At 48.5% G+C, this 11722-nt stretch overlaps 4 protein-coding genes across 4 annotated transcripts; 2 read left to right on the top strand and 2 right to left on the bottom strand.

Annotated features, from left to right (window-relative positions):
- Positions 1–105: 105 nt before the first annotated feature.
- F9C07_2198294 (pyridoxal phosphate-dependent transferase) lies at positions 106–3664 on the top strand (the record flags this gene model as incomplete). Its single annotated transcript, XM_071509430.1, has 7 exons — positions 106–1008; positions 2186–2588; positions 2693–2880; positions 2945–3024; positions 3089–3256; positions 3355–3561; positions 3637–3664. 7 exons carry the CDS (start codon positions 106–108, stop codon positions 3662–3664), a joined length of 1977 nt encoding a protein of 658 aa, XP_071363819.1.
- A 106-nt stretch (positions 3665–3770) lies between these two features.
- Positions 3771–10577, bottom strand: F9C07_2277535 (leucyl-tRNA synthetase). The gene is made up of 5 exons (XM_041289740.2): positions 8103–10577; positions 7343–8028; positions 4768–7271; positions 4503–4701; positions 3771–4448 (listed from the first exon to the last, which is right to left on the bottom strand). The coding sequence occupies exons 2-5, from the start codon at positions 7415–7417 to the stop codon at positions 3837–3839; spliced, it is 3390 nt and encodes a 1129-aa protein (XP_041142828.1). The 5' UTR covers positions 7418–8028; positions 8103–10577; the 3' UTR covers positions 3771–3836.
- On the top strand, positions 7708–9044 carry F9C07_1247198 (50S ribosomal protein Mrp49). The gene is made up of 3 exons (XM_071507840.1): positions 7708–8028; positions 8103–8105; positions 8265–9044. Exons 1-3 carry the CDS (start codon positions 7990–7992, stop codon positions 8838–8840), a joined length of 618 nt encoding a protein of 205 aa, XP_071363818.1. The 5' UTR covers positions 7708–7989; the 3' UTR covers positions 8841–9044.
- On the bottom strand, positions 9045–10991 carry F9C07_1247380 (eukaryotic integral membrane protein-domain-containing protein). The gene has a single exon (XM_041284740.2). The coding sequence runs from the start codon at positions 10421–10423 to the stop codon at positions 9248–9250; it is 1176 nt and encodes a 391-aa protein (XP_041142826.1). The 5' UTR covers positions 10424–10991; the 3' UTR covers positions 9045–9247.
- Positions 10992–11722: the final 731 nt, after the last annotated feature.

Raw genomic sequence — 11722 nt, 5'->3', positions numbered from 1 at the left:
CACTGATGCCTGACATACCTCTCATTCCATACTAGGCCATAGCAAAGAAGGGATCTCTGCCTCTGTACTCGAATTGCCCTTTAAAAACCTGGCAACTATCTCAAGATGTTACCCCCTTGTCCAAACCCAGACAACATCGAAATCTGCATCATATGCGCCTCGCTACAAGAATCCAATGCAGTCTGTTCTATATTCGACGAGACCTACAAGTCTGGAAGTACAGATAGACATGCCCAAGACCAAATTACCAACCCCCAGAAATATGATTATATCATGGGTCGGATCGCCGGCCACAATGTTGTCCTTGCACGCTTGCCTGGTATGGGTATAGTCTACTCTGCTGGCGAATCTCACCGCTTAAAAGAGCGCTTCAAGAGGATTAAGCTTGCCCTACTCGTCGGGGTATGTGGTGCAGTACCAAAGAGACCAGATGGACAAAAAATCAGCCTTGGTGATGTTGTCATCAGCAGAGATGTCATACGATACGATCTTGGAAAGCAGTATCCGTTTGGTTTTCAGTGGACTGATGCTTCAGGGGATAGCTGTATGAGGCCGAATGGGCATATCAGGGAGTTTGTAGCAAAATTAGAAATGAGACGTGAGAAGCTCGAGCAACGAGCCTGTGAGTTTCTGAGAAAGACAGCGGGCATACCGTGTGTGGATCAGGGCTGCGATCTGAACCTTCTCCTACCGCGCAATCCACCGAAAGCTGAAACCAGTGACAATAAGCCTGTTCTACATTTTGAAAACTTTGCTTCCGAAGAGATTGTCATGGATTATGCCGAGGACCGTGATGAAATCGCACAATTGGAAAATGTCATTGCTTTTGAAACGATAGCTGTTGGTGTGTGGGACAATCTCCCATGTATGATTGTGAAGGGTGTCGGTGATCACGCTGATGGCCATGTTAGCGAAGAGTGGGAGCAATATGCTGCAGCAACGGCGGCGGCCTGTGCCAAAGCAATCCTGGAGGAGTGGATCACATCAGCTAGGTTGAACTACGATTGTGTGAGTTCCAGCATCCCTTGGATCCTAGAAACTGGAGAACTTACCTTTGGTGCTCTAGAATCGAACCCCAGCTAAATCGGTTGCATGGGGTAGCGATGACTTTGGCATTAGAGCCCAAGCGAATGAAGCTGAGGGTCTTGCTTTCTGTCTGTTGGCTATAGAATATCCTTGAGAAATGCTATAGAGAACTAAGTTGATCAAAAAACTTTGCGTCTCTAAAGTTGTACTTTTTAGATTATCACCATTGACTGTGATAATAATTACCTTCTGCATGTTTTAAAGTTTGGTTTTACATACCAACATTCTGGGTTCTAATTCTGTGAGTTCTGACTATAGGGTTTACCCTTGTCCCAGCGGGAGTATCAAAGCTATATTCCAGAGAGTCGAGGCTTGACTGAAAAGCAACGTACAATGGTATTCCTAGACAAGACCCGTAGGCCTATTCTCACCAGTAATCGCATTGTACAGTCATAGTATAGTCGACAAGCAGAACTAAGCACTCTCTAAAAGCTTCATGTCAAAGTACTTCAGCCATAATTATCTTGTCTAACAAGTGTTCCGGAGAGCAAATGTCTCCGACAAACGCAAAAAATGATATTTTTTATTGAATTAGTAACAAGTATTCCATGCTTTCGCCATAAGTCCCATGATATTACAGAAATATACCCAAGTATATATTGGGAAACTCTTACTGCAAATCATCTGCATCACGAAACCCTAAATAGCTCAAAATCCGCTGACATAATGGCAGATCGTCTGTATAACAGCACCCAAGGTCCTTAGAGCAGAAATTCAATTGTTTATGTCCCTTCTATTCTCCTCTATTTAATAAGAACAGTGCTTATATTTCCTACTAGATATACTTCAAAACAAAAATGCTCTCCTCCCGCGGCATCAAAAAGGCCGAATTGCCAAAAATACCCTGGCGATATGCCCCTCCACATACATACAACAAGGAAAGCAACCCCGCGGGGCTTATCTCATTTGGCATGGCAGAGCATGTATGCAGATCCTTTTCTAAACATACTTACATAACTATACTAACAAGAAGATAGATCCCAATGCGGAGTGAGATAGCAAAATACATAAACAACAAGGTCAATAACCCTAAACTCTACTGGAACTACTCATCTATATCCCCGAATGCCCAAGTTTACCTTCAATCGTGCCTACACAGGTCACATTTACCGAGGACTCCGTTGGCTATGGATCAAGCTCCTCAACACCCAACCGTCTACCAAAGGCAGTGGCCTCCCATCTCAACAACATTCTGAAACCACTTTCGCCGATTGAGCCAGAGACAGTCATTGTCGCTAGCGGCATCACTGCCATCGGGAGCATGCTCAGCTTCACATTGGCAGAGCCCACAGATGGTATCCTAGTCAGTAGACCGGTCTATGGACGCTTTGAACTCGATTACGGGGTTGAAGCAGACGTGCAGATCGTGTACGCAGACACGGATCCCGAGGAGGCATTTACCCCTGCCGTGGTAGACAAGTACGAGGCAGCGCTTAAACGTGCAGAAGAGAATGGGACCAAGGTTCGAGCCGTATTGATCGTGAACCCGCATAACCCTGTAGGTAAGTATCATCTGTGAAAATCATCACTATACTATAATGAGTTGCATGGTATTTAGGGCCCTGAACAGAGTAGTAACCGGCAACAGGACGCTGTTACCCAGCAGAAACACTGAAGGAAATTCTCCGGTTCTGTAATAAACACAAACTCCATCTCATCAGTGACGAAGTATACGCATCCTGTGTCTTTGACTCGGCAGACCCGAATGCTGTCCCTTTCACTTCGGTCTTATCTATCAGTACACCTGATCTGATCGATCCTGATCTCGTTCACTTGCTCTATGGATTCAGCAAGGTAAGCCATTCTCCACTGAACCAATATAATCCTACCCATCAACCCAAACTAACAAGATAATCAGGACTTCGCAGCCGGAGGCCTCCACCTCGGCTTCCTAATCACACAAAACACGGCCCTTCGACAAGCTTGCAAAGCGATGTTGTCGGTTCCCAACTCTGTTACCCAATCTACATAACACCATCTAACATGTAATACATATAAAAAGGAGACTCCACAACGCCTCAACAGCCTCCATAACAATCGGAGCAACCATCCTCGAAGACCAAGACTTCATCACCCAATTCACCCAGGAATCCCGCCAAAGCCTAGCATCAACATACCGAATCGCCACATCAATACTCAACCATGAAGGCATCAATTACGTCAAAGGAGGGTAATGCACAGTTCTTCCTTTCTCCGTCTCTATTAAACTATCCTATCAAGTCTACATCACCATGATAAACATGTATCTGCGCTGCTAACAACATCCAGAAATGCAGGTTTCTTCATCTATATCGACCTCTCGTCTTATCTTCCTTATCCTGATCGCTCGGTCCGAGAGCGTGAGTTTGCCCTGGCGCAGAGGTTCCTGGATGCCGGGGTGTTCTTGCATCCGGGTGAAGAACATGGGAAGGAGAGTGGATGGTTTAGGCTTGTGTTTGCGCATGAGGAGCAGGTTTTGAGGGAGGGGCTTTGGAGGTATGTTTTCTCTTTTATTTGACTCTAGGTTTTGTGAAGTTTTGGCTGATGCTAAGGTTTTTTGACTTGGGGTAGGTTGATTAGAGTGTTGAGATCTGTTTGATGGTTTACAATCGTTCGATAGATGGAGATGTTACTTGTGGTGATGATTTGAATAGAGCATGAACTATACGAGTGGACTGAAGATTAAACCATGTCATAACAACCATTGCATTTTTCATATTCTTTTAATTTATAAGTCTTTCACGTGCAGATCTAATGTATGATCAACTCTTTCAGTTACTCTCTTCGATGTTGGTGAATTGGAAGGTGGGTTGACCAGGGACGGCGTTCTCGGCGGAGAGACCCTCCTTCTTTTCACCGGAGCCAACGACCTCACCGGTCTTGCCACCCTCATCGACAGCGATGATCTCAATCACCTTGCAGCCTGTGGTCTTCTGCAAGTTGACGAGCATCTCCTTGAGGACGGCGAACTCATCGAACGGCAGCTTCCGGCTGAAGACGGTCTCTGGCTCCTCGCGGCTCTGGATAAGACGTCTCTTCAGGGTCTGGACGAAAGGCATAGCCTTCTTCATCTCACCCATCTTGCCCACCTTGGCGTTCAGCTCCTTGTCGTTGATGGAGAGGTTGAGACCATCGAAGGCCTCGCGGACCAGATCGATGTACTTCTCCTGCCACGAGGGGTACTTCTTGGCAGCGTAGATTGTGAGCTTCTTGGGCTTACGGGGGTCGTAGCCAGCGCTCTTGCCCTTGGAAGCCTTCTTGGCGAGCTGAGCCTCAGCAGAGGTGATGCTAGAGGAAGTGGCCCGGACATAGGTGCTGATGGCTGTCAGCTCCGGTGATTGCTCGGGAACTTCGGGGAAACGAGCGTGGTGGATAGATTCGGGCTATGTTATAGGCATGTTAGTGATGCGCTTCCGATGATGTCGAAAATCACTAACCTTCTTCAGGATCTCAAGCCAAACATATTCAGCCCAGTGAGGAGCAATGACAGCCAGCATGAGGGCTTGCAGCTCGATGTAGCGCAGGATCACATCACGGTGCATTCCAACACCGGCTGATGTTGCGGCCTCACGGTAGGTATCACGGGCACTGACCAGGTCGTACAGACCAGACTTCAGGGCGAGCTTAAAGTCGGTGCTACGGTGATGTTAATATTTGTTCATCAGGGGGTGCAGGGGAGGAAAATGATATCTTGTAGCTTACTTTTGGTAGTGCTTCCGGGCCTCACGAACCAAGCCATTCATCTCGTTGTTGAAGATCTTATCCCAGAACGCATCAGCGGGGCCTGTGCGCAGAGTCTCATCCTTGGAGATCTCCTCAACCCATTCCTTGAGGGTGTGCAGTCTCAGAATGTTACTATTAGCAACAGTCTCATCGAAGTTAGCGTCCTCGATACCATCGCCCGCATCGGCGAACGCAATACGGGTAGCGTCAGCACCGAACTTATCAACACTGTCCTTCAGTGTGAGGAAGTTACCAGTGCTCTTGCTCATCTTCTCACCGTTAAGAAGCAAGTGTCCGTTCGCGCGAACACCGCGAGGCCAGTACTCCGGTGGGAATAGCGCAACGTGGATGTAAAGGAAGAAGGTCAAGTGGTTCTGGATGAGGTCCTTTCCGGAAACTCTGACATCCAATGGGTACCAGTACTCGAATTCTCTGCGCATCTGCTGCAAAGCTTCCTTGCTGATTCCGCTCTTTGAGATAAGCTCATCGCTAAGCTCGCGTCTTGTGAATACATAGTCCCAGACCTCGTCGATCATCTGCTCAGCCTTCACGTTCAAGGGACCGAGGGTCTCACCGTAGCGGTCACCGTGCAGCAAGTGGGCAATTGTGTAGTAGGCCATGTAGACAGTGCTGTCACTCAAACTCTCGACGAGGAACTGAGGATCCCATGGCAGCTTAGAGCCCAAACCATAGGTTCTGGCGCAAGCCCAGCGGTTGAGCCAATCAAGGTTCTTCTCGAAGCCGTTCTTGGTCTCGTTGGTGTATGTGTTGAGGGTGTTCACGACGTGGTTCAGCGTGTCTTTTTGCCACTTGGCGTCGTTCTCTCCGTAGTTCAGGAACCATTGACCGAGGTACGCAACCACACAGTCATCTCCACTTCTGCTGACGACCTCTCCCATGGGATCGGCAAAGGGGAAAGCATCACCACTCTCGTAAAGAGACTTACGGATCTTGTCCTTAGCAGCGCTCACAGGCTCGCCCTTGTATTCACCAACGCACATAGTACCCTTGTAGAAGGCTTCACTGTATGCCAACTCCTTGGCCTTTGCCAGCTGGGTGACATCCTTAGGAGAGTTGATCTTCAGCTGCTTAACAAGGGCAGGTGCAGTAAGGTTGCCATAAGTTGGGGTTTCAATAAGAGGGAAGATCTCCAGCTCGGCCCACTCCTTCTGGATACCATAGTAATCGGGCTTCTTGGCAAGATCAGCCAAAGTAGCATAATCGTCAGGGCTGTCAGAAGGCACAGAAGTGACGACACCAGTACCCTTGCTGGCAGAAACACCCTCCATGGGCAGAATTCGCACACCTTCGGTGTGGAACGACAGTGGAGCGTTAACAAGCGTACCAACATAGGCAGATCCTGGAGCCTCCGCGACAAGCGGCAACTGATCCTGAGACTTGGGGAAGTTGTCACTGGTAAAGAAGGTGCCCTGGAAAGCCATGTTCCACGCAGCCCGCTTTGTGCAAACATAATATTCCTTCTCCTTCACCTTGAAGATACCATAGTTGATCTTAGGGCCGAGGAAGCAGCAAGTCTGACCGTACATCGTCTCTGGGCGCAGAGTAGCAGGGACAAAGTAAACGCTGGCATCCTCTTCGATCTTGCCCTTGACGATCTCGGCAATCTGAGGGGCCCATTCCTTCACCTTCAGCTTCATAGCGGTATATTCCTGGGGTCCGACACCTTCACCCTTGGTCCGGTCGTGATCCATGCAAGGCTGTCCGTCCTTAGGAGAATAGATAGTGTACCGGCTACCGTACTGGATCTTACCCAATTCGTGGAGACGGTTCATCTGCCAGCGCACAAAGGCATCGTAGTAGGGATTCGCATCAGTGGTGACCATCTGACGGCGCCAATCAATTCTTGCACCAAGGCTGTCAAGATCACGGATGGCCAGGGGAGGGAAGTGGTGCAGCCAGTGACCAGCGTCGGCAAACTTGTGGATTTCCTCCAAGGGAATACCGATCGCCAACATGATCTGGAACTGGTACTTCATCTTCACGGTCTTGGCGGCGGCCTTGCTCTTCTTTCCAGAGAACTTTTCTTGTTGTTCGTTCTTAACTTCTTGGGTGGGGGCGGCAGGGGCCTTCTCCTCCTCCTCATCGTCTTCCTTGTAGCCCTCGAAGTTCTGTCCGAATTTCTTGACCTCATCGGAAAGCTTATCCGCGCAAGCCTTGATAGGCATACCAGTGCAGTGGAAACCCAGGGGGAAAAGAGCCCTCTTACCATCCATGCGAGCAACACCAGCCATGAACTCGACCTTACTGGCAGTGAAACTATGGCCTGCATGCAGGGTACCGTTCATGTAAGGGTAAGCCATGGTTCCGAAGAACTTGGGGTACTTCTCACGGAGCTCCGCGGCGGACATGGAGCCCTCAGGGACCTCCGCGAAGGAGGGAGCATCGACCTCGAAAACCTTGTTCTCTTTCCATTGCGCCTGGTATTTCTTCTCGATGGCGATAAGGGTATCTCTCTTTTCGGTCTATTTCGGGATCCACCAATTAGCACCGTATGGACAAAGAAAGCTGGGGGAGGAGGGGTAGGAGATAGAACATTTTCGAGTTTGAGGGTGTTTTTTGTGCCGTTGCTCGGGTCGAGCGCAGCTGCGGAAGCAGCAGCGGCGGCCATGGCTCTTAATAAATGGTTTGCTGTATTGCAAACTCAAGTGAAGAGCCCTGAACGGGGGTGGATCGAAAGTGGTTTATATAACTCTGCCGCGGGGTAAGACTTTATCGATGTTCTGAGTCAAAAGATTATGTGGGAATCGAACCCCGGCAGTACACTACTCACCGCCTGCCACATTCATCTAAAGATCAGTACTACATATCTCTCTTATCATTCTACTATGACTCCATGAGTCAAGAATGGAACAGTTCTTCATTGCTGTAAATGACTCATAAATATGGTCTATATTAAAAAGTAATTAATGTTCGATAAGACATGCATTGAATGGCGAGCGCGTCAGCAAATAGTGCGAGAAGAAAGCCAGATGTAGAGTCACATGACCACGTATCGGATCGTCTCAATCTTTCCGCCGACAGGCCAAAAATCGAGATGAGCTCCGAGCAGCACTCCATCCAATTCCGCTCGGGACTGTTGTGGCTGATCGATCCCCGGGTCAGCTAACTTTTGCAATCTTCAAAAGCCCCTCTTCCAATTGTTGTTTCAAGGTTAAAGCGCGTTGCGCCATCCCCGTCATCATGGTGAATGTCTTCAAGCGGATGCGGAAGCTGAAAACCGTAAGTTGGCCAACCCCATGGCTTGTATATAAATGAATATCAAAGACTGACTCGAGGTTTTTAACTAATTACAGAAGGTAAAACTCCCAATGAACGAATATCCCACAACTCTACCATTTCTCCAATTTTTTTTAGCAAGATCGCGGCGGCATCCAACGCTCCAGTCTACTTTGGGACAACAACAGGGGGAGCCCGGTTATATTAAGAGCGCATGAACTAACTTGACTATTCAACAGATCCTTAACGTACGCGTAGGAACCGGTGCCGCCGTTTTTCCCTCTGCTACCTCTGCGACCCAAGAATTCCCAGCAATCACCCGTCTACACCTCACATACGCTCAGAAGATCTATGGCGGTCACCAAGGTGCACGGCATTTCTGGCGAAACTGTCTTCCTCGGCTCAAGTACCACAACCCAGGTCTCCAGATGACCGTAAAGCAAACACAAGAACAAGAGGGTCCGGCAGCCTTGACGATATACTTCGCAGAGCGGGCGAGCAATGCCGCTTCCTTGACCGCGGCAAAGGTCGAGGATAAACATGCGCCGGCGCCGGAGTCAACAGAGAAGACGGCCGTTCTGGATCTGAAGAACCTCGATTATAAGGAGATCTGGAACAAAGTTAAGATGGTGACCGGGGCCCAGGACGTGCCTGCTACTGCCGAGGAGGAGGCGGAGCTACAGAAGTTGGAACAGATGCGTCAGCAGTCGGAGAAGGACCGGGTACGGCTGGCCGCTATACGCCAGGCGAAGAAGGACCAAGAGCGGATGTTACAGGAGGCTAGGGGAGAAATTGAGAAGCTGAAGCAACTGTAAGTCTGGTAGAAGACTGGGGTTGCGCGAAGATGCTGGGCTTGATCAACTGTAGCATAGCCTTTTTCCTTGTTTTATTTTCTTTTAGAATATGTAGTTCTAGGTGTCTCTTTTATGTTAAATAATGGCTTAACTTTCCCCTGTGACCTTGAGGGATAGGTACATCATCAGGATATCATCAAAGCAAAGACAAAGCAACGAGCCTTTGTGTATATCGGGCTCATTGCATACAACCAAGTACAAAATAAGTCATATCAGAAACTTAACTTTCCCACCCCGAACCCTACATATTCTCCATATTCAAATGTCACACTCATAAATAGCAGGCCAAGATATGATACCCGTACGCAAGCCATTCTCAAACATTCCTTAACTCCTGAATAACCACGAAGCGGGCAGTACCTTTCAATTTAAGCATGATCTGGCGTATAGCTCGTCTCGCCCAACATGCTTTGGCCTGCTGGTACCGTCGGTGTTGCAGTCTGGGTTTGGCTTGAGCCTTGCTGATTCAGTGGAGACGGGGAATGAGCTCTTCCGGCAGCAGCAGCTTGAAGTCTCTGATCCAAAGCCTTGAGAGCTAATGCTCGTCTCCGCTCCGCCTCTTCACGCTTAGCCGCCCCTCTGGTTCCTCCTCTGTGGTTGTTAAGAGTGGGAAGGCCGGCCTCCCCTCTCGCAAGAACTTGTTGGTTGCCCGATGCAATATCCTCCTCCGAGAACGGGGTGCAAATCTTCAATGCGACTAGCAAAGAGTAAACTTGTTCCGAGACAAACGAGATCGGAGGCTGTATTGCGTCTGGGAAGAAACATGCGAATGCAAACGTTTCACTTGCATCCCCCTTAAAGCCTAAGCCGTCGGTAGATGTACCGGTCAAATCCGGCTGCCGTTTAAAGAACCGAAGGTAGGTCCAACTTGTCAACAGGCCGAGCCAGGAGAGTATCGCTGCCACGTGCGTTCCAAATACTATGCCACTGATCGTGTTCAGCAAAAGGAAAAGCGCCGGGAAATGCTTCACCCGCATCTTCACCAGGCCTTTGAATATAGTCACAGTATGCTCGGGAACAAGTTGCTTGAAAGCCACAAGGAAGGAGGTCTGGATCGACATGCCACCACATATTTGGGTTACGCTTGGAAACGGGGAGTCAGCAGGGAAGGCGCAAGAGGTTGTGCATTCGGTATCGGAAAGCAAGGCATACCCGCCGGTCGAACCACCCCTAATGGTAGTTCCTAAGAGATAAAGGGGAATAATAGTCACATTTGGGATCACCGCGATGGTCAGAATGAATTTCGCAAACTCTCGGGAACCCCAAGCGCGCTCTAGGTACTTGCCCCCATAGAACAGGGTTGCGCCGTTCAAGAGAACCGTAAAGATGTTCTGCTCCACGAACGTCGCTGTAAGGAATGTCCAAGGGTAATAAAAGAACTCGGATGGGACGAGCGTCAGGTAGGGCACAACTGGCGTGGTTAAGGGATGCCCCCCTGTGGCATCAATTTGTCGCCATCGGGCGATATTGTACAGGAGCGAGAGAGTAAGCAGGGTGATGAGACAGGTACGGGTCGCAGGAGGGATATTGACTCGGAGCGCCATTGTGGGAAACGAGCTCTTGCGGCTGCTAGTGTCCACGCAGACCGCAGGCTGTCGACAAACCCGACTAGGGGATTGAGTGTCAAAAGTTGGTGTTGATCAATGGCTGTTTGGGGTGGATTTCGGGCTAAGCAGCACTTCCGCCTTTGGTTTGGTGCGTTATTTGGCTCTGATCGATCGCCTCCATTTGATTGGATACCCTATTTTGAACATCCGCCCGGGGAAATAACAAAGATGACCACCTGAGGCACCACCCGAGACTCAAGCCTTGGCGCCTCAGGTATACTTTTCCAACAACCGAGGTAAAGGAATCTACGTATGTACATGTCAAGGTGCGAATCTATCAAGGCGCTAAACAGAGAAACATTCCAAATCATGTCGCTTTAAAATTTTTAACAGTCAAAGTCATGTCCGACACCCACCGTTTTGATTCAGAGCGGCTATCAGCTCATCTCGAACCATCTCCGTCTGCTGACAGGATTCTTGGCAAGGCTAAGACTTGTGGCTCTGAAACACCGTGTATTTCAAGAAATCGGTCCGCAGGGGAAGAAACGAATGTCATCATCCAGGCGCAACCCACTACAGAAGCTCCAGTAAAGTTTCGTGATTGGTGTAGTCACTACCTGCCGTTGTGAATATCTGCATGTAAAACATGGCTTCACCAAAGTCTCTTTGCATTTCAACGGTTACAACCTCCGCTTGTCACTACGAATGGTTACCGCAGGAGATTGGAGTTCGACCCACCCATCGAATGAGAGCTTTTTGTGTCCTTTCTGGAACTCCGATCTATGGAACAAGCTCTCCTTCCTCTTTCAGTTCAATAAGCCCCTAAAACATAATAATTAATCAAGCCAGTCAGAGAAGATGCAATGTGGAACATAAAAGGTGGCACAGCCGGTCACCATGTGGCTGAAAAGTGCTAAATTGACATAAATTTGGGGAAGAAGAGAATGGGAACGCATCCGCCGTGTGCTTCCGTGAAAAAGAAAAAAATAAGAGGAAAATCAAATCAAATCAGAGGACAACCAGTAATTCTTGAGGAACCCCGATCATCATTAGTCATCGAGTTAAATTCGATTTTTTAGAGTAATTCCTAGGGATCTGGCAGGTGTGCTAATTTTCCTAGTAGTAATTACTTTTATTTAGGTGTACATTTACGATTTGATATGGTCATTGTTGGTATTATAATTATCATTGTTAGATGTTCATGTAATTTCAGGTCAGTCGAAGCATAAGTGCTTGGAAGGATATTCCTTGTTTATTTTATTTTATTTTCTTGCTTTTTTTGGGGTGCCATTAAAA

This window comes from Aspergillus flavus, chromosome 2 (assembly GCF_009017415.1).
Source record: "Aspergillus flavus chromosome 2, complete sequence".
In the NCBI taxonomy this organism is placed as follows: Eukaryota; Fungi; Ascomycota; class Eurotiomycetes; order Eurotiales; family Aspergillaceae; genus Aspergillus; species Aspergillus flavus.
The sequence above is the reverse complement of the archived record's forward strand: the minus strand, read 5'-3'. Positions and strand labels throughout refer to the sequence as shown.

Bases quoted from the DNA above. Each gene is read 5' to 3' on its own strand.
- F9C07_2277535 (XM_041289740.2), bottom strand. From the start codon at position 7,417: ATGGCCGCCGCTGCTGCTTCCGCAGCTGCGCTCGACCCGAGCAACGGC. The intron at 7,272-7,342 runs GTTCTATCTCCT...ATCCCGAAATAG, and splicing joins ACACCCTCAAACTCGAAAAT to ACCGAAAAGAGAGATACCCT. The intron at 4,702-4,767 runs GTAAGCTACAAG...ACATCACCGTAG, and splicing joins GCCCGGAAGCACTACCAAAA to CACCGACTTTAAGCTCGCCC.
- F9C07_1247198 (XM_071507840.1), top strand. From the start codon at position 7,990: ATGGTGAATGTCTTCAAGCGGATGCGGAAGCTGAAAACC.
- F9C07_1247380 (XM_041284740.2), bottom strand. From the start codon at position 10,423: ATGGCGCTCCGAGTCAATATCCCTCCTGCGACCCGTACCTGTCTCATC.